The sequence below is a fragment of the Protopterus annectens genome, chromosome 10.part0, assembly GCF_019279795.1.
Source record: "Protopterus annectens isolate FY-2018-M chromosome 10.part0, PAN1.0, whole genome shotgun sequence".
Classification (NCBI taxonomy): Eukaryota; Metazoa; Chordata; order Ceratodontiformes; family Protopteridae; genus Protopterus; species Protopterus annectens.
The window spans coordinates 1,606,411,620-1,606,438,300 of NC_056744.1; the positions used below are offsets into that span (position 1 = coordinate 1,606,411,620).

General features: G+C 36.4%; 1 protein-coding gene across 1 annotated transcript in view; it reads right to left on the reverse strand.

The window, feature by feature from the left end:
• Positions 1 to 17,049, reverse strand: part of LOC122814349 (T-box transcription factor TBX6-like) — a 137,924-nt gene extending 120,875 nt beyond the window's left edge. Inside the window, exon 1 of the mRNA XM_044086935.1 lies at positions 16,971 to 17,049. Coding sequence (XP_043942870.1) covers positions 16,971 to 17,049 — 79 coding nt within the window. The remainder of the gene's footprint in view (positions 1 to 16,970) is intronic.
• Positions 17,050 to 26,681: the final 9,632 nt, after the last annotated feature.

Genomic DNA, 26,681 nt, shown 5'->3' on the forward strand with positions numbered 1-26,681 from the left:
TAACATTTTTTCACAATGGCTCCTCTATGGCCTTTACAGTCATGTAGCCTCCTTATCTAGGTAACTTCCCACTCTTACTGGGACCTTCTTCAAGTCAAAAGCCCTCTTTACTGGGGGGCTTGCAGTAATACCTAACTTTATTATACATGCTGGAAGGATAGCAAATGCATTTAGTAATTATAAGCACATTTTCTGTATTTGCAGAAAACACACACCTAAGGCATTGCCCAGACTGTTCACCACAAGCAATTCATCAAAATATTCACATGGCTTTTTCTGCCTAAAGCTGCAACATGTTGTCTACCCCCCCCCCCCCATGAAACAAAACCCTTTAACTCTCACTGTTTTGAAGTACACATCTAGCCAGGGGCTGGCACCCCTTGCCAAAAAGCAGCACTTGAGCACATTTTACTTGCCATTCGCTGGGGACAAACAAAGAAGTATCTTGATCGGTGACATAATATTTATTTTTTTGTCTACTTTTCTGAAAGGATTTCTTGCAAAATTGAGCAGAAGTACTAATTTTAATAAATGACAAATATAGTTAGTATATTCAAAATCCCCATAAACAATTTTGTATGCTATCACATGAATGTCTTGCAAGGGGAGAAGTCATGATTTTGTCACTGTGCTCAGATCATTTTTACCTTCCCTTGATTATACGTATTCTTGACTTGTTTACACTTTTGCAGAAAGTTAGAAGAAAGCATGTTAAAGGGCTGATGAATAAAAAGAATAAAAGCTGTTTTTTTTGTTTGTTTGTTTTTTAATCAGCAGAGTATATTTCCAATTTACAGCATCACATCTCACTGTGGAATCATGGACCTATTACAGAAACCTGAGCATCATTTGCTCAAGTTGCAGAAATCATTGTAGGAAGAAGGTAGCTGCCACAGAGGTGTACCACTGAAAGGCAATGCAAGCTGTTAATGTGCTCTTTCGGGAAACTTGGGGGGGGGCGCATCTATTGACTTTCTCTGGAGGATAGCTATGGACTCCATTGGTTCCATGGCTAAGTGACTGTACTACATGAGTGTTCTCCATCTTCTTTGGGTGGAGGGAGTCAGAGACTTCCAGTATCCTGAAGATCAGTGGGAATATTCTCTCCTACTCTTTCATCTACAATATTTTGTCCTCTGAAGTTAATCAAGCTGCACGACAACTAAAGAAGTTAAACCAGAATGACCCACTGGCAGCTGCCCAGCCACATGAATATGTTCAGGCTGCTGTGGAGTTAATGGCAGCCATACTGCAGCCCTTATCAGGGGAATCTGTACCTGAAAGAAAAAATGGGTACTAGGCTATAGGTGGTGGCAGCAGGGGTCATAGGTTCATAGGTTCACTTTAGGCTATTTTAAATTAATTTTGCTATGTTTTTATACTGTGTTGCCTCTGTTCAACAGTGACAGAAGTGATAAGCCGTAGTAAACCTACAATCTCCTCATCCACTCATCAGATTTCCTCTGAGAGAAGTCAATGTGGGACTCTGCTAACCTGGACTGGCTGGAGTTGATTATGACAGTCTTTATTTATGAGGTCCATGATGATCCTTTCCATAGCTTTGCAGACACACCATCTGGTCCCATGATGCTGTTTTTTTTGCTTTGAGGAGGGCTCTTACCTGAGCATCTGAGATGTCAGGAGGGCAGCAGGTTCTAAAGAAAGCTAAAGAAAAGCCTCCTGTGGATTCTGTCCTTGTTGTGTTTTTTCTCTCAGACTGTTGGCCTTAGATTTTTTTTATGAGTGCGTTTTTTGCTAATACTGATCAGAGATGCCTTCCCTTTGGGATTTGCTTTTGCTCTATGTAGTAGTCTCCTCCCTTCTATATAGTTGTTTTTTATGGTTGGGGTCCACCAGACAGGCGCCTGCCCTTTGGAGGATTGGGTCTTGGTTGTCTGGTCTGGAGCATAGTGTCCCCATGTTGGTGATGATCAGGTCCAGTATGTTTTCTTGTGGTTGCATGGATAGTCTCTGATGCTTCATGCTGTGCCACCAAGCCCAAGTGCTTAAACCAGAACTAATACACTTTAGAATAACAGACACTGAGCTCTCAATCAGCAGTTCATACAACTGAATACTTTAAAGAATGCCTGGATTAGGGTCATGATACTAAAACGGGGTTCTTTGGCTGAAGTGCTGTTCTGAATTACTTCTCAAACTCCCATCTGACCCCACATGCTAAAGTTCTCAAGAGGAAGGTGAGTGAAAACATGTCTATTGTTTTTAGCTGTATCCCTCTGGGATTGTCTTATATGGGTGTTGCAGCAAAAAAAAATTGCCTTTCTGTTCTTCATGTATTAAAATAAGGTGGGTTTTTAGTAGCTTTGGTCTTGGGAGTTTTCTAAAAATCTTTAATTACAACCTTTTCCTAAATGGTCTGTTGAACCTTACTTAAAAGATAACTTTATTGAGAAACAAAAAGTGTTTTAATTATATCCAGATCTTTATGTGTTTCATTCAGCCATGATCTTAAAGGCAATCCATCCCAGAAATGCACCAGTATATTAATAAACATTGGGTACAGTTGCAGAAATGCAGTCTTAACATTATGTTTAGTATGTCATCATTCCCTGACAAGATTTGTAGACGTGGATTGTGTCAATGAAGAACAGCATACAGAAATGGTAAGCTTCTATGACTGGCATAAAGGTGCAGGAAATCCTCAATAGTGCATTGTGTTCATCAGTACTCCTAACATGGGAGGTGCACTGTGTAACTGTGTAACATGGTGGCACTACATAGTGCAGCTGGGAACAACACCTTAGTGATACGTAATAGCTACATATTATAATATTATACTTCACTAAGTTGTTTTTCAAAGGTGTGCTGCTTTTTGCCTTTATGTTTAAGAGTGACTCATAAAAATGTTTTACTCATTAGGCATAATGACAGAGTTAGGCTTGTTATTATATTGTAGTAATGTGGGGGTCTGGTGCTGTTGGCACTACCATTGGCAGTAAATTGGCAGTATCACTGGGTGGGGGTGGTAAAAGGTAGGGGTATGATAGAGTAACTGCACAACAGGGAGTTTCATTGCTAGTAGGATTTTCCCACCATACCAAGGAGCTTTTATTTTCTCTTTTAACTGTGGTGCTAATATGCTGCTCAGTTCTACGTGGTGAGTAGATTATCAGTAGGGAAGGAGGATCACTGTGCTGACCAGTGCAATGTCATATGAAGGTACATGAAATGTACATGGTCAGAGTACCGTACGTTATCTTATTGGGAACCAGCCTGTACACAGAGGGCTTTGTGTTTGGTCTTAAGAGGCATTTAAAAGTGTACTCCATTAATAGAGTAATATAGCTACACAAAGGGGTAAGAGTGCATACAATGTTTTACTTGTTTGTGTTTTTTCTATAAATCACAGAAATCTTTTCTACATGTTTAGCACCCTGAAAAAAAAAAAAAAAAAAAAATATATATATATATATATATATATATATATATATATATACACACAGTATATAGGTCTTTTATGCAGTACTAACCCCCACAACATCATTATAGGTGGCCAGTATTATATTATAATTTCTTACACCCAAAATGATGAAGACTGGCATAATGAGGAGGTCTTATTTTTTTTTCAGTTTGTTCTTTTCTGACACAATGCATTTTGTGTCTCCTAAATACAAAAAGTGCTTTGCTTGTATATTTTCTTATAGTGACAGGGCAATGATTCATTATGGAATGTCTCTGGAGATTCCGTCAGTGCCTTCTTTTCATTAATTCATCATAATCCATGTTAAATGTAGGCTGCTAAAATGCTTTTAAAGATACCTTTAAATTTTCCCAACTAAGTAACAAAACTATTAGTTCTGTTTATGCATAATGGCCGCATTGACAATAACTTTTCTTACCGCTCTCACGGTGTCATGAAACTGTAAAACTACCCCATTCTATACTGGACTTGGCAGGATTTTTTTCAACTCTCCAGTATCGACTGGTGACCTACATGATATCACTCAGGCTGACAAATTCCTGAAGAAAACAGTGTAATATTTCAGTTGCAGAAACACAGCCCAGCCACATTTTGGTTATCTATTGTTACCCATGTTGGAACTTAGCTGAATTAAGAAGTAATCAATGCTTTGTCTTTTCCCAGTTAGGGGTCTCCACAGCAGAACTCCAGTCCGCTCATGATTGGCAATGGATTTTACGGTGCAAGTTGCCAGCCCAACGCTCAACGAAGGCATGCCCATTCACACTCGCACCTACCTGCATGTCTTTAACATCACTCGACCACAGGGAGGACATGCAGACTCCACACAGAAGGCACTCCAGCTGAGAATCGAATGGGAGAACCTCTTGCTGTGAGGCGACAATGCTAACAGCTGCACCACCGCAGCAATTAATCAATGCTTTGTGAATATTTAATTAAACACAGCTGTTACTGTAGGAGAAAAACATCCACTTGAGTAAGGCAAATTGTTTGGGTAGGTGGAATTTTGTTTAACTGATCTATCCCAGTCTAATCAGTGCTGTCCGTGTCAGTGGAGCAACAGCTAACACACTCAACAATGATGTCGAAGGCTGTGGGTTCTATTCCCAAACCAGAAAACTTTCTTGATGACATTGTACTGTGATATAAGGGGTTGATGTGCTCCTGAGTAGGCTACCTTTTGGATGAGATGTTAAACCAAAGTCTCATCTGGTTGAGTTGGTTATAGCACAGGTAGATATAAAATATCCCATAGCACTTATCAAGAAGAGTAGAGGTCCTTTATTTATATACAAAATATTTAGATATGTACAAATACATAAATAAACAAAGCTGTTTACGTATATTCATAATTTCCTTTACAATCATACTAAATTTTCATCCCTAGTACAGCCCCACTCCTTTTTCCATAACCACCAGCTGATTTTATTCTTGCTAAAAATCCATTTACCATTAAACATAATTTCATGTATTCTTCCATTCCGTGTTACCCATGTGACGACCCACCACTGCCAACCAGTAATCAAGGAGCCTCAATCCTCACCACTGTCAATAGTGGGGGACATTCACTGGGAGGATAACAGGTACACACACAATATTTCCAGATGCAGCTCTCTGCATCAAGTGCAATTTCCCTTAAGAGCACACAGAGACCACAGTCACTCCAGGGCTGGTTTCTCACTCTTTCTCCAGCTCTCCACAAAGACTCCCCACTGGCACAGCTATAGAGTTGAGATCTCAGCGGAGTGACCCAGCCAAGACCTCCAGCACCCTCTCTGTCCAACCAATACTTCGTGTCCCTGCCCAAGTAGCTGACACACACACTCCTTGAGGTTTGATTTACACACACACACACACACACACACACACACACACACACACACACACACAAACACACACACACACACACACACACACACACACACACACACACACACACACACACACACACACACCTGGGAAACGCTGGTACAGGTTTAATAGCTATGCCCCCTCCTCTGCCCAGACTATAAGGTAGTTACCACTACCACCAGTCACTCCTTATAAGCTACTTTAGGACCCTTTACAAAGGGTGTCCAATTTTACTGCATAATAGTAATAATACGAATGGTAGTTTGACCAAGAGCAAGACTGTTAGAAGTGGCCCACACAGTGTCACCAAATAAATATGCAAGTACTCTCAAAACTTAAAATATCTCTACACAGATCAGCCACCATGAAAGGTTTAAATATATTTAATAATAAATAACAAAAGAACAAGAAAATACTCAGTATATATTCACAGTGACATCAGATTTCAAAACCACAGGAAATGTTTAAAATAACATTGCAGTGCAAGCTCACACAAAGAAAAACAAAATCTAAGCTAAGCATCACTATATTCCTGATTGAATCTAAGAGACTTACTATATTCCAGTAACTTATTAATAAAGCAAGGCAGATGTGGTGAATGGTTCTTGTTGTTGTTGTCAGACCCAAGACAGAATGCAGAATGCTCTGTCTAACTGAGAGGCTTCTCAAAATAATATCTAAAATATTACTGCTGGGATAGCTTGCAGAATGACATAATTTCTAGTCATCTGACTTCTATTTCCCAGGCAAAACCCCCATTGTTGAAGTTGGCAGTATTTATCATCTACCTGTAAAATACCCATACAATGGCTTTTGCTCAGATCTTTGGCAGGTGCTGGAAGTCATAAAACAATTGTATTCTTTCATGCTTCCAAAGTGGCAAATAGTTCACCTCAAAGACAATACAGAAAGCTTCCTAGTACAGACTTTGTGTCTCTAGTTGCATTTAAACCTGTAAGCTAGCCTCTTTATGGCCTAGCCTATAAAGTGATTTAATTTCAGATATTTTTCAATAATTTGCTGGATTGAGGATAATCATCCAGTTTCCTCTGTTAACATATACATTTAAACAGTTACAATAGTGCATGTACATTTCAGTTCTCTTCCAGTAGGGCACACTGTGGATACATTTTAAACACAAGCACTAAACAAATACATTTTCAACAGAAATATCTTTACAAAGCAGTTTGATATACACATGGCATACAATTCTAATACATTTGTAACACAAGCATCTTGTATAAATTAGTTTGATATTCACAAATGACATATAATTATTTACAAAATTTCAGCTAGCTGTGCTGGTAGTACCTCCTTTTGTCACAACCAATATAACATAAAATAACTTTTTATCTATTCTTTTAACATATTCTTTAATTCTATTCTTATAACATCCATATTTAATCATATCCATACTTGTTTTATCCACTTCATTTATATATTTCAAAAAAATCTTCTTTACATAATTTTCACCATAACATTTTTACTCCTTTAGATTTCAAAAACACATGTTCAGTAGTTTATTCTTCTTGACGATGTAAACATATTCTATCAATTTTCTTTTTATATGGCATATTTCCTTTTACTGGCAATTAAATTATTACCAGTCTCCACAAAAATATTGACATTCTATCTTTAATTTTTCATATGTTAGATTTTGCAGTGGTTTTAAATAGTCTTATACCATACTTTTCTATCTTTTTCTATATCATCAATAATTATTTTACACAAAATATTTTATTTTGGTAACACTTAATTTCTTAATTTATACAGTCTTTTTTATTTTACTCTTTTTACTATACCCCAAAATTTACCATAGATTTATATATATATATATATATATATATATATATACACACATATATATATATATATATATATATATATATATATATATATATATATATATATATATATATATATATATATATATAGTTTTACTACTAATCTCTCATCTTTTTCATTTATCCACTGTAGCACTTTCTACAAATTTAATAAAGCAGCATATACCACTGGGTTAATGAATCCTAAACCTCATTCTTCTTTATTTGCATACAAAACTCCACTTTTTACTGGGTTTAATCTAGAACCCCATAAAAATGAAAAACAAAATCTGTAAAAATATCTTTTCAAATACTGTTGGCAGCATAAAAACACTTGCTAAGTATGCTATTTTCCCAACGTGATGTCCCCTCTCTGTGCCAGTAATCAAGGAACATGAATCCTCACCACTGACCCTGGAGAGGGACATTCACTTGGAACAAAAATAGATACACACAGTATGCATCAAGCACAATTTTCTTTAACAACACACAGGGACACAGTCTGGGGTCTGGGACTGTCTCTCTCCAGGCCCCCAATAAGACTCCCCACTGGTACAGCTGTAGAGTTGAGTCCTCAGCCAAGTGTCCAAGCCAAGTCTTCCAACACCCTCTCTGTGAAACCAGGTCTCTGTTTCCCTGCTCCAAGCAGCTGATACACACACTGTTTGAGATTTGATTTTTCACACATACACACACACACACACACACACACACACACACACACACACACACACACACACACACACACACACACACACACACACACACACACACACACACACACCTGGGAAAGGCTGGCACAGATTTACTAGCTATGCCCCCTGCTGCCCAGACTATAATGTAGTTGCACTGCTACCAGATACTCCAAAGCCAGTTACTATAAGGCTGTTACAAGGAAACCCAATTAGACTGAACTAAATTAATATTAATACCAATGGTACTGTTTGACCAATGCAGTAAGGTTTTCAGGAGTGGGCACAGAGTTACCAAATAGATATAAGTACTCTCAAAGGTTAAATTTTTCTCTAAAGGACCAGCCACAATGTAAACTTTAAATATATGTAATAATAAATAATAAAAGAATATGGAAATATGGAATATCTATTTACAATAAACACCAGAGTTTCAGTCATGGGAATATTAAAATAACACAGATGAATAGATTCACACAAATACTGAAAAAAATAGTACTTAACTAATCTCGCTATATTTTCCTGACTGACCGAAAGAATTACTATTCCCTGGTCACTTACTAGAGCAAGGCAAGATGAAGTAGGTGAGGGGTCCTTCTTTGTGAGGTTTCAAAACAGTCTGCTCTGAGACCTCTGTCTCATCTGGTATTAAAACTTCATTTCAGTCCTGTATTACAGAATGACATCACACACATCTGGTCATCTGACTTCTGGTTCCCACACTTCCCCCTTTCCTAGAAACTGAACCAGAATCTAGCTCATGTGTGTCAATAAAACACACACATAGAGCTTTGCTGAGATGTGTTACAGCATCTGGACGCTATAAAACAACTTTAACACTTCCACTCTTCCTAGAGAGCTGCTAAGCCTGGCTTCTCACAGAGATTGTGTCTCTGGCTGCATTCAGACCTGTGAGATACAATCTTTATGGCTTATACCAATTAATTTAATGTCAAACTATTTTTCAAAGTGAGCTGGAGTGAGATTAACCTCTTCTCTTCCAGTATCCTGTTTTGCAATGTATTCATTTCCACAGTTACAGTACAGTCTGACATACAGGTGTATTTCTTTTCTGTCCAGCAGGACTCGCTAGTACATTTTTAATGCAAGCAGCTTTACAAATACATTTTCAACATAAGCACCTGTACAAATCAGTTTAATATACAAATGACATATAATTCTTTACAAACTCCAGCTTGCTATGCTGGCATATGTTACACCTCCACTGCCCTACTTCTCCTGGCATAGCTGGTAATACTTCACACCATCACACCCATCAGTACTAAATTTGTCAAGTAAGCCCTTTTTTTCTGAATGGCAATTTATAAGTTCTCCAGAAAAGGCAGGTTTGTTTTATTTCTTCTGTTGTTTTTCCCATTGCTTACATTGTATACCAAACACAGAAATTTTATTTATTGTTTATATATATATATATATATATATATATATATATATATATATATAACAAAACACATCGTCCAAAACCACACACACACACACACACACACACACACACACACACACACACACACACACACACACACACACACACACACACACATATATATATATATATATATATATATATATATATATATATATATATATATATAGTTCCCTTTCACAAAGTCGAACGGCCACAATCTCGAAATCCATATGGTCGAGACCATATGTTTGACATTGTGGAAGCTCAACTCTGTGAATGGGGAATAGCATACAGCGCAGAATGGGAGATTTCCCTTTCTGCACTGTAGTGCGATCTCGGAGTTGGAATAAATAAGTAGCAGGGTGTGGGAGTGCAAGGGGGCTTGCCCCCCCTGCAGACTTTGTTTTGTGATGTTATTTTTTTTAGCTTCCTTTCATGAAGTTGAGCTTCAGAAACTCGAGCATATGGCTTCGGTCATATGAATTTTGAGTTTCTGAACGTTCGACTTTGTGAAGGGGAACCCTATATATTATATATATATATATATATATATATATATATATATATATATATATATATATATATATATATATATATATATATACCCTCGATCTTTACTACAGCACCTAAACCTGCTTTCTCTTTATTTAAAAACCTTCCTATACATCTCTAGACACTCAGTTGTACAAACTATTAGTTATTTTATCTAAATTTTGTTTTTTGCAATTATTATAATATCAGGTTCCGGCGTGTAGCTCTCAAGACATTTCCCTGTGAGCTACATCACCAAAACCAATTGGCTGCAGCAGCAATTTGCCATAGAGCAATACGGCTGAACAGCATAGCCACTGCAGCTGTACAGTATGCACAGTAATTCTACAACTGGTGGTGATCCTTACAGACAGCTGCCCGGCCATATTCTAGCAGGGACAGCCATACTAGATGTGTACCATGTTCCGTATTCTCATGTAAGGAATGCATTTATTGTATTATTTATTTATTTTATTGTCAGACTCATTTATTGTATTATTTATTTATTTTATTGTCAGGCGTCTGACAATAAAATAAATACATAATACAATAAATGCATTCCTTACATGAGAATACGGAATGTGGCAAATTGCTGCTGCAGCCAATTGGTTTTGGCGATGTAGCTCATAGGGAAATGTCTTGTGAGCTACATGCCGGAACCCTATAATATCATCTGCATATGTTAACAGAACTGGAATTCTTAACCCTTTAGGTGTTACATACTCCACCTCCTTCATTTTGTAATTATTTCACATACTATCACATTCATAACTAATGCAAAGAGTATACAGCTCACTGGGCATTCTTGTCTTACACCACTCTTCATATGTACCTCTTGGCTTAACGAGCCATTCACAAGCATTTTTACTTTATTTTTACTATAGCATGATATACATAATTTCATAACTTTTTCACTTATATCATATTCTTTCATTATTACCCATAAGAGTTCAAGTCCAGTTGTGTCAAATGCCTTATTAAGGTCTGCTATCATGATTTTTGCTTCTTTTCTGTTCATAATATCATCCACAGTTTCTGTAACTATCATTAATAATTGTTGACAACCCTTCCCTTTATACTATATATGCTGTCTTCCATAATATTTTCCATTTTAGTTTCAAATCTTTTTTTATTATTTTCATAAAGATCTTATATCATTATTATTCAGTAGTATTGGTCTCCATTTTTTTAATTGTCTTCTATCTTCCATCTTCTATATGAATTTAAATATTCCACTACATAATTCTTTATACATAAAACCTTAATATAGCCATTCATTCAAAAATTGTAATATATATATATATATATATATATATATATATATATATATATATATATATATATATATATATATATATATATAGATCTACTTTGATCCATCAAATTTACATTTCAACAAAACATAAATTCGCAAATGCACTTCCGCAAAAGTGCATTTTGTCGAAAATGCACTTTCGTGGTAAAAAAACACAATAAAGAAAAAAATAGGTAATACATGAAAATATGCAGTTTGCATGTAACCTTAGCTGTACATCAACATTTACTGTTGATATACAACTAAGGAAACTATTGCTGACATCGTGGTACAGTGGGGATAAGGGAATACTCCCTTTCCCCCACTGTAGTGCAATCTCAGAGTGAGAATATTAAAGTAGGGGGTGTGGGGTAGTGTTTAGTATCTTTTTTTTTTTTTTTTTTTTAGTTTTGTTGTTTTTGTTTTTTACAAAAGTGCATTTTTGAACAAATGCACTTTCGTGAAACTGCAGTAACGAATTTACATTTTGGTGAAACATAAATTCGATAGATCAATAGGGATCCATATATATATGTTTTATATATTTGCCAGTCCCTTCAATTTTTATACATTTCTTATCATATTCCATCTGGGCCTGCAGCAGAATCTATAATTACTTGTCCTATATTTTATCTAGCTTGTTTTAAGAAATCTCATTTTCAAACTCTTTATTCTCTATATCTGTTATCTTTTTATTTTCCCTGTTTTTTCACTATCTTATTTTTTTCTTTAAGCATTTCTTCTACATATTGTACTACACTATTCATAATCTTTTCCTGAGTTCTTTCTGTTTCTTCTTTTCTTCTTTACATTTCCATTTCTCTCATTACACTACCATCGTCTCTTACTAATCTGTTTAAGTAACTGAAATATGTTCTTTTTTCTTATAAAAATATTTGCTTGTATAAAAATTCTTTTATTTTTCTTGATTTCTTTCATTCTTTTTCTTTGTCAGTTCTATCATTGCATGCTCTTTTATATTTTTCTTTCTCTGCTTTTCACATCATATTGCCAGTGTAAAAAAATACATTTTTATAGATTTTTTCCTTAAATATCATCCACCATTCAGACCATTTTTTATAAAATGTTCTCATAATAATATGATCTTTCTATAACTGTATTACTAATCTCTTTCCGTCTTTATTCCATGCTTTCTCATTTGTCCTTTTTATTCCTCTGCCTATTTTTATATATTCCTTGTTTTGCTTTGTCTGTAGCCATATTGCAAGATGATCAGAAAATCCTGTTTCAAATACTTCCACTTCTCCTACAACTAAACATTCTGATATTATAAAATAATCTGTTTCAGTTCTATACATAGCCCTTTTGTAAGTCCATGAATTTTGCCCCAAAGTTTTAACTTACCACATCTTATAAGTCTAACATTTTTTATATCATTTCCTTTCTTTGTATGCTTGCCTCTTAAATCACAATTAAAGTCTCCTGTTATTATAATATTCATATTTATCACTATATAATCTAAAGTCTGATTAAATACACGTTCTTTCTTTATAATTAGTATAAGCGTATAATGTTATAATTCTATATACTTGTTCTTTCCATTTTAAATCTATGATGGTTAAGCTTTCCATTTTTGCTTGCCTTACATCTAATATCTTGATTGTATTTCTACAGATTGTGGCTATTACAAAATATCTCTCATTTTACAAATTCCAGATTATCTTTCTTCCCTATAGTTAATGTGTTTGTAATCTTTCTTCATTTGTTAAAAATATTGTGTCTTCTAATATAATTACACCTATACCACATGCATTACACCACTCCAAAATTCCTATTCTTGGTATATTCTTAATACTATTCACATTTACAGAAAGCACTCTAAAATTCTTATTTCCATTTGTCCTCAGATTCAGAAGTTTACAGCTAATTACTAGGCTAGCTTTCTTAATAAGCCATTGTAAAACTAACCAATTTTCCTCCTAAAGGTGAAAATAAAACACTGTACCTTGTATCTGAGAGTCAGACACCTTAACTATTATACCAATCTCCAATATTCAGGTGTATATGTCCTTTATTATCAATTTCCTTTCTTTTTTCTATTATATTTATTCATTTAAATTGTCTTTTTCTGTCTGTTATCCTTTTACCAATAGAATTATTTTTTATCTTTTACTACCTTCCAATTTATGTCTTCTTCATCACTTATTTCAGAACCTTCTTTTATCTACTTTATTTTTTCTCATCTAATTTTTCTTCTATTTCCACTACTTCTAAAATTACTTCTCTTTGTTTATTTTCTTCTCTTTCTTTTTCATTTTTCTTCCTCTTATTTTCATTTTTGCAACCCATCCATAAATGTCCAATTTTGTTACATTCGTAACATTTCAATTTCACATTTTTTGCATCACGTCCCATTTTTCAACAAATATAACATTTTCTTTTGTTTCAGTTACTTATCATATGTCCTTCTTTTCCACAAAAAACATGTTTTGGGTTATCCCCAGTATTTTACAACACCCCCATTCCCTTCCACATTGGTATGTGTATAATCTTTCCTCTTTCAATTTTAACACAATATTACAGTCCCAGACACCAGTCCATAAACCCATTTTGTCATAAACATTTGCAATGTCCAGTACTTCTTTACATAAAGCCTTCAAATGTCCTTTCAAAGTCTCTCTTTCTACCTCTGTTCAAAATTGTATATGAATCTTCTTTTTTTGTTCCCTGTTAAATATTTTTATCACATTAAGATTCAATGGGTTACAGTCTTTCATTAATCACATTCTATAAAATATTCCATTGAAAAAACAGTCTCAAAGATATCGTCACAAAATGTCTCTTTGTTAATAAGAATAAATGGTCGTACTTTATGTGATTTTACACCCAAAAGAGCTATTAAATTGTCCCAGACTTCATACCTGCTCATTTCTTTGTCTTCTTTACTTTGAATCCTTACCACATATTACTATATTTCATATTCTTCTGTCTTATTTTCTGCTACTCCCCTTTTGCCTTATTTTACTTTATCTGTTTATGTTTTTTCCATGTCACCACTATTCTTCAGGATTGTCTCTGCACCCTCCTTTTTGTATTTTTTCCATATTGTTCCCCAGGAAACATCTCCTTCATTTCCTGGCTCACTCTGCACCACCATTTCTTTAGGTAAATCACTCTGCAACCTTCCCGACTGGAAGGCTGTAATTATGCAGCCATCATTTCCTGACTCTTTTCCATCAAATGGCTTTCTTTGAAACATTTCCTTGGAATCTTGCATACATTCTCTGGTTTTGATATTTGCTTTCTTCTTCATTTCTTTCCCTACTCAATTGCCTTCTGTCTCCATCTGCCTCCCTGTTTCTCCAGGCTGCCTCTGTGCTTGGTATGGAAACAAGAAGTGCTCATCCAGAATGGGTCCCACTCACAACAATGACAAGTTGGGGAAGTTCCCCAATGCCCTGGCCAAATTTCCCCTAGTAAAATAAATTCCACCTTGGGTCACCTCTGAAAAGTGGTTACTAGCCAAGTGAGACTAACTTGGTCAACAAAAGATAAATAAATAAATCAAAGACAATGCCAATTACTCCACATTCCAATCTCAATTAAATGCCCACCTCCAAACACTTGCTAATGCCACTCATCTGATCACATCACCTGAACAACTCTCCTATCTCTCCGTAAAGAGAAAACATCGCCATTCTGGCCTCTTTCCCCTTTGCTCATCCCAACACCTCTTCTTCCCCTCTACTTACCTCTTCTTATTCACCCTATAATCTCTCACTTTCTCCCTTAACAAAATAAAGTCCTAAAGTAAATAATGCATTGTCTATTTTGTTATGATCTAACATACTCTGTTCTACCACATCTTAGTGAAAACTCATGTTTTGTACAACTACATATGCTAAGGACATGTGTCATATTACATCATCTTATCAAAAACTGAGCTGTTGTATTTTATTGTACTTTGTCTATGACATGTCATTAATTTGTATGGCTCCCTACTGAAATGTCTGTACTCAAAATACTGAGTGCAGACAAGCCCCCCTCCCAAAAAAAAAAAAAAAGACAGAAAACACAGGAGAAGAATGAATTTCAAAAATCGCTCTTCTTTTGAACTTTGTTTTGAAGGGTGCAACCCTCCCTCGTACCTCCCCATGTCGGGGAAAGCCCCCACATTGCCCAAACTTATATATACTAATTCTGAGATTGCAATACCTTGGAGAAAAGGGAATATTCTGAGAAATGACATCTCAGGATTACTATATGTAAGTCAGTTCTTTCGTCTATTCAGTGTCTGTATTTCAGGACTCACCGTAGCAGATGTCAGCATTTAGAATGGTTATCACTGGTACTCCAGTTTCACCTCTGATGGGCTGAGACTGAAATTAGTCATTTATGATCAGAGCTCTATCCCAGTCAACAAATGTTAAATGCATTAAATAAATAAATAGCCTCACAGCTTTTGGACATTTCATAGCAGGACACAGAGGACCTGGTATGATGAAGTTATGCACATATTAGCATCCTTAGCCTCAGGCACTTCCCAGTACTCTGTATTTAACTCATTTTGCTTTCAAATTTTAAAATCATGTTGGGGACTGCACTGTCTCTAGTATGCAATTAATTCTTTGCTTAGAATGCAAAATGCTCTGCTGTCTTAGATGGTGTGATCAAGAATAAACACCTGCTTCTGAGTCCTTGTAAAGTCTACTAAAACATAATGAAAAAAAAAATGACTGCTTTATACAACTAGGGTAAAGAAGTTTTGGCCCTAGCTGTATAGTAGATGATCTGGGTTTGATTAACACCAAGGTGCAGGAGGTCCATACAGTCCAGACACACCCATCCAACAAAAGGGAGTTGTCAGACTTCTGCTGCAAGAACTCCACCTGATGAAAAGGCCAAGACTGCAGCACTTGCAACTAGGGATGCTGGAGAGTGCAAGTCCACCAAGGAGTGAGCATCCACTCAAGCTGTCATTGATGATATTGAGGAAGCACCCACTCATACTGGGTACGACCATCTCTGTCTTGGCATTGCAATTTCTAGACAAAAGTGGTATTAAGAGTGAGCAACAGTTACAAAAAAGATAATACAGAAGCAACTCAGGTACTGAGCAAATTTAGGAAACTTTGGGTGTAACCCCTTTTTCTATTTGTAAAAACTGAAGAATGGTTTAGTCCTAAAACATTCTTTTAAATAACATTTATTTGGTAAATTAACCAATTTTGTTTTATTTATCTTTTGAGTTGTTTATGTTGTGACTTGTTTTTAATGGTTTGTTTTCAATCTTTTCTCTGACCACACAAAAACTCTCCTAACCCCCTCCTGGATAATGGCTATAAATTACAACTCTTGTCTCCCTTTCCTGTTGTCCTAGGGGTACCTGTGGTTGACAGGAAAGGTTATGCCAACAGAGGATATGGGTTTAACTGCCGTAAGGGAAGGGGAATATGACAAAAAAGGTTAACAAGAAACCAAACCCAGCAAATGGTGTTTATCAAGCATTCCAACCGTTTTCTGCTATAGAAGAATCAGCACTTCAGCTCACATGCTGATCAAACTATTCCTTATTGCTCTCCTATTACAGTGCTGTGCATTTGTTTATGGAAACTGACTGCAAAAGAAAGTCTGATAACCTGGAATGTGCTCAGCGCCTTATTAAAAACTGGTTGCAGGTGGGTTGGACAGCTGCAGGATAGTAGTAGTAGTTTTGAGTAGTTTTAAATGGCCTGCCTTTCCTCCAGTCTGCAGTATTTACAGTTGCAGGTTTCAACATACAATCTGATGCACTTTGCTACCTGCTGAGATAACAGCAGGACTGCAGCCATATCACTTGCTCAGAATCTCATGTTTACACCTGACAGTCACCTTGGATGAACACAAAAAGTGGAGATAGGTCCCTTCATAGGGAAATTGCTTTACACTGGATTGGATTCATGGTACAAACTTGCAGCTGTCTTTGTGTCCATTTCAAGGTCCTGTTTCTCAGCCTCACTTCTTTCCAATGGTTCCAGGTTTTCTATCATATTTAATCCAAACTTTGCATCCTACATTATTAAGGAAAACTGTTATGGACTTCAGAACCTCACCAGGTACCCTTAATTGTTTAAAGGATTTTTCTGGTTCACTTCACATGTGGCAGTCTGCTATGCATACAGGTGGTTGCTAAGGCCCATTGTTCTTCTTGTTGCCAGTATTTTTATTGCTGTTCAATGCATACTGTATGCAGCTGCATTTTCTTATTTTGCTTATTATTGTAAATGACATTAATCTACCTCATGTAGTGTGTTACAGGACATTATATACTACAAATTCTGCATATGAAAGCCCTGTAAGCTGTCATGGATAATGGCCTATTAGAGCAGTGAAAGGTATCAGACAACATGAAATAAATGCATAAACCAGGAAAATCGTCCCTTTGAGTGTTTCTACTAGGCATTCACAGAAAGGGTTGCCATCACTGTTTGTCCTTTCTTGGAAAAAGTGAGCAAATGTACATTTCTGATGGTGACACCCACATCAAAAGAAATATGTCTGCTTTGGCTCAGCAAGTGTCACTGTACCTAGCTATGTACCATCTCTCTGCAGAAGGAAGAGGGACTCCTGCAAACACTTCCACTATGTCCAGTCATGCCAGTTTGTGCTACTGCTGCTCAAGAACTGGACTGTGAATTAGCTCAGCAGCAGAAATCTGCCCTCTCTTCATTTCTTGTATGGTATGTGTGTGCGTCAGCTGCATTTGGCTCCTATGCATAAAGACTGGGGTTTCCATTTCACAATATTTGGTGTACATTCTTTAGATATGGTAACACATTTAGCAAATAAGTAAGCGTCTCCAAATCCTTGGCCTTTACGGTGACATGAAAAGCCCAGCATTTTTCACATGGAGTTAAAAATCCAGATTTCTTGCTGGCTGAGTGCCATAATACAATTAGTTAAAGCATGCAGAACTTTTCTTAAATTTGAATATGTGGTACTGTTGTTTGGGAGGCTGGATCACTGCATATTTATCTGTAGAGAGGTCACACTGCGTCACCTGTGTGAGCTCACGGCCATTACTCTGCGTAAGATACCCTGCTGTCACAAGTCACAGTTTGTAACTTGAGTGCATCACTGCTGAAATTCTTATTATGCCCTAGGTATTGGATTCTCTTACTTAGCAAGCAATTGACCTGTCGGAGATCTGTTCTTTGGACAGCCTGGTTTTGTGAAAACTATTTATGTGTAATGTAATATATCTCTAATTTCCGACCAATTGCACTACTCTCCCCACTGGCAAAATAATGGAAAAATGTATTCACCACCAACTACTTCAACATCTGCTCCAAAATAATCTACTGGCCAACTGCCAGCATGGCTTCAGACCCTTTCATAGCACAACTACCGCCTTGCTAACCTTCACTGACTGTATAAACAGGAATCAAAATAACAACTCCCTATCTTCTGCACTATTCATTGACCTATCAAAAGCCTTTGATATGGTTAACCACGACTTACTCATCAGTGAGCTAAAAGCCCAATCTCTTGACCCACAAGCAATATGTTGGTTTACATCCTATCTAGAAAATAGACAACAAGCATTACTCTGGGACAACAATCTCTCCTCACCTATTCCCGTAAACATTGGAGTCCCATAAGGCTCTATTCTAGGCCCTCTTTTATTCTCCATTTTTACTAATAATCTCAACACTATTTTTCCAAAAGCCACCTGCATACAATACGCTGATGACTCAACTTTAATCTGTACAGCTAAGTCATCAGCCTCTCTTCAGACCTTGACTCAAACAGTATTTAATACTGTAGAAACATGGTTTACCCACCATTGCCTCCTCCTAAATCCAAAAAAACACAAATTACTGCTTTTCTCTCCCACCCAAAAATCACCAGAAATCAACTTTACAATTACCTCTAACGATGGAACTACTATTACCCCAGATACTAACGCACGTCTCCTGGGCATAACCATAGATAATAAACTCAGCTACGGCGATGATATCAATAACACCATCCAAACTGTTAATAACAAACTAGGCTCCCTGTACATAACCATAGATAATAAACTCAGCTATGACGACCATATCAATAACACCATCCAAACTGTTAATAACAAACTAGGCTCCCTGTACATAACCATAGATAATAAACTCAGCTACAACGACCATATCAATAACACCATCCAAACTGTTAATAACAAACTAGGCTCCCTGTACATAACCATAGATAATAAACTCAGCTACGACCATATCAATAACACCATCCAAACTGTTAATAACAAACTAGGCTCCCTGTACATAACCATAGATAATAAACTCAGCTACGGCGACAATATCAATAACACCATCCAAACTGTTAATAACAAACTAGGCTCCCTGTACATAACCATAGATAATAAACTCAGCTACGACCATATCAATAACACCATCCAAACTGTTAATAACAAACTAGGCTCCCTGTACATAACCATAGATAATAAACTCAGCTACGACGACCATATCAATAACACCATCCAAACTGTTAATAACAAACTAGGCTCCCTGTACATAACCATAGATAATAAACTCAGCTACGATGACCATATCAATAACACCATCCAAACTGTTAATAACAAACTAGGCTCCCTGTACATAACCATAGATAATAAACTCAGCTACGATGACCATATCAATAACACCATCCAAACTGTTAATAAAAAACTAGGCTCCCTGTATAGACTCAGACCCTACCTCACACCACTAGCGAGAACCTCTATTGCCCAAACTCACCTCATTTCTACCCTTTTCTATGCTTCTGCTATATACACCAACCTATCAAAATACAACATAAACAAACTGGAAATTAGCTATAACAACATAGCCAGATTTGCCTCAGGGAACCCTTTCAGAACCCACCACTGCTACAACCTCAAACAACTAGGATGGTCAGAGCTACAAAACCAACTACTGTGTAATCAACTTGTGATCACACAAAAAATTCTTCATCACCCAAATAACACCCCAATCCTCACTAACCTGATCACCCCATATACAAATCTTTCAACACTTCGCTCTGCAAACAAGCTACTAATTTCTAATATCAAATCTAACAATAAAGCGGGTGACTCACTATTTACCAATATTGTGGGCACAATCTGGAATAACCTTCCTATTACACTCACATCTCACTCATCAACGTCTCTGTTCAAGAAACACCTAAAAGAACATCAGCAACTACTCTGGCTCTGTCCCTGTTTGAAACCAGACTGAACTATAGCTCATCCCCCTTTTTCTTCTCCTTGCTCTACCCCTATCTTCCCTGCTATGACCTCTTTGTAACTAAACTCCTCAGAAGTCACCTGTACACTAGCTAGTGCTTTGTTTGTTCTTTCTTCTTTCATGTATTTCCTTCATTCTCTTTCTTCTTTCTATCCCATATGTCTCAATAACTCTGAACCCTTGTATTCTCCTACACTTGTGCCAATTCTAAACTTTCCTTTGCCTCTATACTTATTTCTTAAACATAAGTCTTATTTTTTATATCATTTCTCTATCCAAATATTGATAATCCTCTCATGTGTAGCAATTCATAGAAATATGCTTTTTAAGTATTGAACGTTTAACTATTGTAGACTTGTTTTATGTATTGTATTTTTAACTACTGTTTTTATGTAAATTTTACTTAACTTTGGAACTTATCTCCCTGGGCCTCTACTGAAAAAGGACATGTATCCAGCTAGACTAGCCCAGTCAACAAATGTAAAATAAATAAATAAATAAATAAATAAATAAATGTATTGACAAACAAAGTTATACTAAGTGACAGCTTGATTACTAAATATGATTATAAAATATGAAAAGAACAAAAAGAAATTAGTAAACGATCTACATCAAAATGCTGTTTATAATGCAACCAGAAAGTAAAAAACAAATACAGAGTATAGAAAACATGCACTCCTCTTCTAAACACATTAAGATAGTATTTTATTTTTATGAGTTGTTTCTTTACGTATCACACTGTCAACCTGCTGGTAGGGATGTACTACCATTCATAGTATTAGCCCTGCAGCCATGTAACACTGAGTTACAGTTCTCTACTTGCCCAAATTTAAATGCATTAATCAACAGCAATAATAGAAGCCTGCAGGGCCATCTTGACTTACGGGCATTTTGTCACTGGGACTGCTAGTTTGGAGACCTGAATTATTATTATTAGATTGTGTTTTGAAATGGAGGATGTCCGTGGATCAGAAAAAATAATAAAGCCACTGTTTTTTCACTGTTTTTCTCCTTCTGGTGGTCTTTTGTACCATCTCAGATGGTGCACTTCATACCTCTGCTTGTCCCAATGTGTACAGGTGAAACAGCAACAGAAACAGCTTCATTCACTAAGCTATATTTTCAGAGCCTTCATTTTACATGAGTAGTAAAAAGACTAATATTCACGCCCAGTCGCAAAATAGTTAAGCACTCTTTGTTTCAAATGAGCTCAGCATCTCACCATTTTGGATTCAGAGAGTGACAGTTTGCACTCACACCATAGCAGGCTGTCTGGGGTCTGGGCCTCCCACGTCTTACAAACACATTAATATATGGTGTTATATTTCCAAGATGCTCACATACCTTATAGTTGGAATTCCTAACATTACAACACATAAAAGATGTGCAAGATGGTTAAGTGAAGTGAAGCAAAAGTAGAAAAGCAAAAAAAACAGCAAAGCAGACTTCACAACGCAGAACTGTTTAATAAAAAAATTATTATTTTTTGATTAAACAGTTCTGCATTGTAAAGTGTGCTTTGCCGTTTTTTGCAATCCCCAACATTACACACTTTGCCTTTTAACCTAACCCAGCTTTCTCCTAGTAACACCAATAGTTAGTGTAAGGCTGGTATGGATTTTTTTTTGTATTTGGGAGTGGCATTGCAATGTTGAGTACTGTTTAGCAATGTGCATTATACAGGTGGCACTGGATTCTTGGAGGTGGGATTCTGGCTAGAGAACAGGAAGTCAGTAGCACAGCAAAGCAAGACAACATCTGCTATGGTAGCAGGACAGAGGTCCTGCCATATCCAGGACAACATCTGTTACGGTAGCAGGAAAGAGCTCCCACCATACCCTCTGCCTACAGGGAAGTCCCATTTGGCAGCTTCTCTTTCTGATTCTGTTTTTCTTCCTGTTTTTTTCTTTTATGTGGCTTTTCTTTTTCTTCTGTCTTCTCATGGCCTGAGGTGTTAAGGCCTCCATGACTTTTCCCCTTCATTATCTTGTTTGTATTTTTTTTAAATAACTGCTTTCATTTTCTGTTGCTTCATTTCTCAGCCTCCTGCTGTCATCGATGTGTCAGAGTGTGAAACCCAATAAAAGAGATGTAATGATCAGGCAGCTGATGAAGCAATTCTACACACCAACTGCGTCAAGTCTCAGCCCTATTGCATGGGCCCCCTGGGAGATGACCCAAGAAATCCTTATGCATTTCAAATACTTTTCACACCTTAGACCACAAGTTTTTTTTTTTAAATAACAATTCTGCCTTAGGAATGCAAGTTAAACAAAACATGCCTGATCTCTTTAGAGATGAACTCCATCACATCTGACAGCATTATGACTTAATGAGGGCACAAGAGTTTTTGGATCTATAAGAAGTGTTTGTTTTTTATTTGAAAGTAGCTGTTAGGTCTGAGGACTAATGGCAAGTCTTCGGAAGGTGGAAAGAGACCCATATGAGCACAGTGACAACATAAAAGCTCCTCCCTGGTAGCATTCTGAGGCTAAGCTTAAACACTGGATCCAAAAGGAAGCAACACTAACCACTTTGCTTTTGTCCTTCTACCACTACTACTGATAATAGTAATAATAATAATAATAATAATAATAATAATAATAATAATATACTAAAATCATTATCTAAAATTACTTTTTCAGGTAGTTAGCACATGCCAAGTAATTGTACATCTGAAACTCAAATTTGTTTTTATACATTTTTTCTCAGTAACAAAGAAACTAGTACAATAAATTGATGAAATAACAACATATTTGCTGATTTAATTAGCAATTTTAGTATGCACTACTTACTTTTATAGTAAACAAAAGTATATGATGCAATGCATGGGAAATTAGCACAACAGGGGCTGCAGGCTGAGTTAGACCTACTCAAGCCAAATGGTGCCCCATCCTTCTATCACATTTAAACATGATTTTTTTTATATCATTATAGCATTCAGACTTCAGTGTGCAATGTTTGTGGAAAATAATATAAGAGCTACCGTTTTTTTTTCAGATACAGAGTTAGACCTCTCTTACTCTTTTCACAACATATTCCACCCCAACGAGCAGTACAGAGGACTTTCTTTCACTGTTGCAGATTTTACCTGTTTCTAAAATTTGTTATAAAAAATAGGGTTTTGTTATATGTAGATTGTCTTCTGTGAAATTAAATGTAACTTTAGAGAAAATGGTTTTCTACTGAAATTTTAATTTTTTGTGGGACATGGTTGTTTATATAAAAATGCTCCTTTTAAAATGGGGACAGGCAGTTAACTTATGCTGTAAAGACTTTTCTTTGACGTTGGTTATTTGACACATTTTAAGAGTAATTCCTTTATTTTTGCCTGTTTGTGAGTAGTTAGTTTGATATCTCTCAGTTTTCCTTCTACTGGCACAAATTGAGTTAACTCTTTTTTTCGAGTAAATCATTTTTGTTTGTAATGCAGATAGTACAAAAATTCCTCTTCTCAGGAACTGAAAGACAAACAATAAAATGGGTGCATTAAGGAACACTATAACAACACAAAATAATAAAGTTCAAGAGCATTATGCAATAGTGTAGCTTCAGTAATATCTGCAGAACTCAGACTCAAGTTACGCAGATATTCTTTTTATTCAATATTCCTTTTCCTTGACTTGAATATAAATATATATATATATATATATATATATATATATATATATATATATATATATATATATGTATATTTCACTATGTATAAGTAATGTCAGGGATAGCCACTCTGCTGTGGAAACATTGGATGTAGGTGATTTGATCAACTTGACCAATTCTGATGTGACACCCCAGTGGGGAGGGGTGGGGTTGATGACAACGTATAAGCAGTTGTATACAAAATCACTAAGCTTCAGCAAACTGTGATAATGTTTGGTGCTTTATGGGCTGTTTATAACTGTTGACATTGGACCTAGGCAATGTCTGGAATTAGTTTTTGTGGTCAGGGCATCACCTCGGTTATCCAATTCAAATATAAATAGCCAGTAATTACGTCTGCCTCACAGCAAGAGGTTCTCCTGTTCAATCCTCAGCTGGGGTGCCTTCTGTGAGGAGTCTGCATATCCTCCCTGTGGTCGCGTGGGTTTCCTCTGGGTTCTCCGATTTCCTCCCACATCCCAAAGACATGCTGTAGGTGGATTGGATACTCTAGATTGGCCCTAGGCATGACTGTGTGTGTGTGTGTGTGTGTGTGTGTGTGTGTGTGTGTGTGTGTGTGTGTGTGTGTGTGTGTGTGTGTGTGTGTGTGTGTGCCTTCCGTGGAAGGTTGGGCGCTGGGCTGGCAACTCAACACTGTAAAACTCCACTGCCAATCATGAGCGGACAGATTATCTGCTGTGGCGACCCCTAACCGGGAAAAGCCGAAAGAAGAAGAAGCCAGTAATTACGTCACATAGTCCATTTTTCCTCAGTGTTACAGTTAGTGTATTTGAGTTCATGTGGGTGTTTGTGATTGTGTTCATGCATGTGTGTGTCTGTGTGTGTATGTACATCTGTTTACTACTGAACTTTACAAAAGGGAAATTTAACATAAAGGGCAACTTCTACATATTACTTCTCATACCTTTTGTTTATCAGTCTAAATACCTTGTGCATCTTTCTGAATAAAACAGCTTGCTATTGTTACATTCAAATAACAACCACATTTTCCCCTCCTTCTATTTAATCATTTGTTGACTGTGTACATGGACTCACCCTTTTTAATTATGACTAGTGGAATAAAAAAGCTATGCACAAGACATATTAAAGGAAAAACATAAAACAAACTCTTCTGATAAAAAACATTCATTATAATAACTATCATAACACAGTATAGGCTATTAATATGTAATAAGCCTAGAATAAAAAACTTGAAGCTGTAACCACATAGCAGAGAAGAGAGAGAATTTAACATGAAAATCTAATAAATGAATAAGAAGTAATGAAATGATGGTGTTGGATTTGTATAAGAGCAGGTGATTATTGTGACTTTAAGATACTATCTAGCAATGGAAAGGTTGGTATTAAGAATAGAGGGTAGGCACATGTGGATATGAACACATTAAGAAAGGAAGCTGTATAGATAAAGAATAATTACTGATTAATAATTATTATTTTTTGCATGCCTTTTGATCATACACCTTTGTTGTGCTCTCAGATTGTTGTAGTTCTTTTTCATTTCTTAAAGATTAGTTTTATTGCTAATTGCTAACTGTGTACTATGAATGGCAGCAGCTGTTCAGTAGAGCGATACGAGTCTGTTACAGAGCCATCATCAGCGCAGACACATAGACGCACAGAAGAAGGCACACACACACACACACACACACACACACACACACACACACACACACACACACACACACACACACACACACACAAATACATGGAGACTTTTATAAAAAATAACAAATATTACCACTTTTACAATGAGATCTGCTATCCTTTTTTTTTTTTTTTTTTTTTTATTTCAGTTGTATCTTTCATTTTCCCCTTCCTTAAATGGCAAAAGTTCACCTGTTTAGGGAAACTACCTGTTAAATAAATGAAGATATACTTTCTGGTGCTAGAGACTTCATTATAAGGAAGCAAACTGAACAGAGAAAAGGAAAAAAAATGTGATTAAAGAGCTGTTGATAAAAGAGATAGCCATGACAACCACCCACGAGGCTGGTTAGGCCAAGAATGATCTCATGGAAATGGAGGTGATAATAGGATGTTTTCTTTGAGATAAAGAAAATGAGCATGAAATTGGTGAATTATGCCAAGGAGGATGACAAGAGTCTGACTGAAGTCACTAATGTGGTGAATGAACATTCAGAAGTTTTTTCAGACTTTGATGCAGAAGAAAGCGTTATTAAAAGTGGCAACTGCAGATGCTAGAATGGAGATGACGGAGGCTGCTATCTGTGTCCAGAAAGATCAAGCACAATGAAAGAATACACATATAGTAGAAATCCCAGAAAATATAGAATGGAAACATAGTAAATCCTTTATCCAGAAAAAGTTAGCTTCTTAGACAAAATTGTCCGAGCAGGACATCACCTTGGAAAGGGAGCACATAACAAAATGGGTGTGGAGCAGAGCTATTCATGGCAGGCCAAGGCAAGTTATTGTAGGATTTTTAATATTTGCATGGAAAGAATGGATCATTTCCCTTCTGTGGCAACTGGGTCAGAGGTGGTACTATGAAGATGCTTGGATCTACATTGACCAAGACAGAAGTGGTACATCACTAAGTTCAGTTCCAGAGACAGCCCTCTACATGCCTGTAACAGTGACATTGCTGAAGGGCCAGAGGAAAATGTATACTTGTGCAGATCATGACAAATATGTATAACACATAGTCAGGGCAGAATGCGGGGTAAATAGAATAAGAAAGGAATTCACAAAGTTATAGGTATAACACACAGTCAGGGCAGAATGCG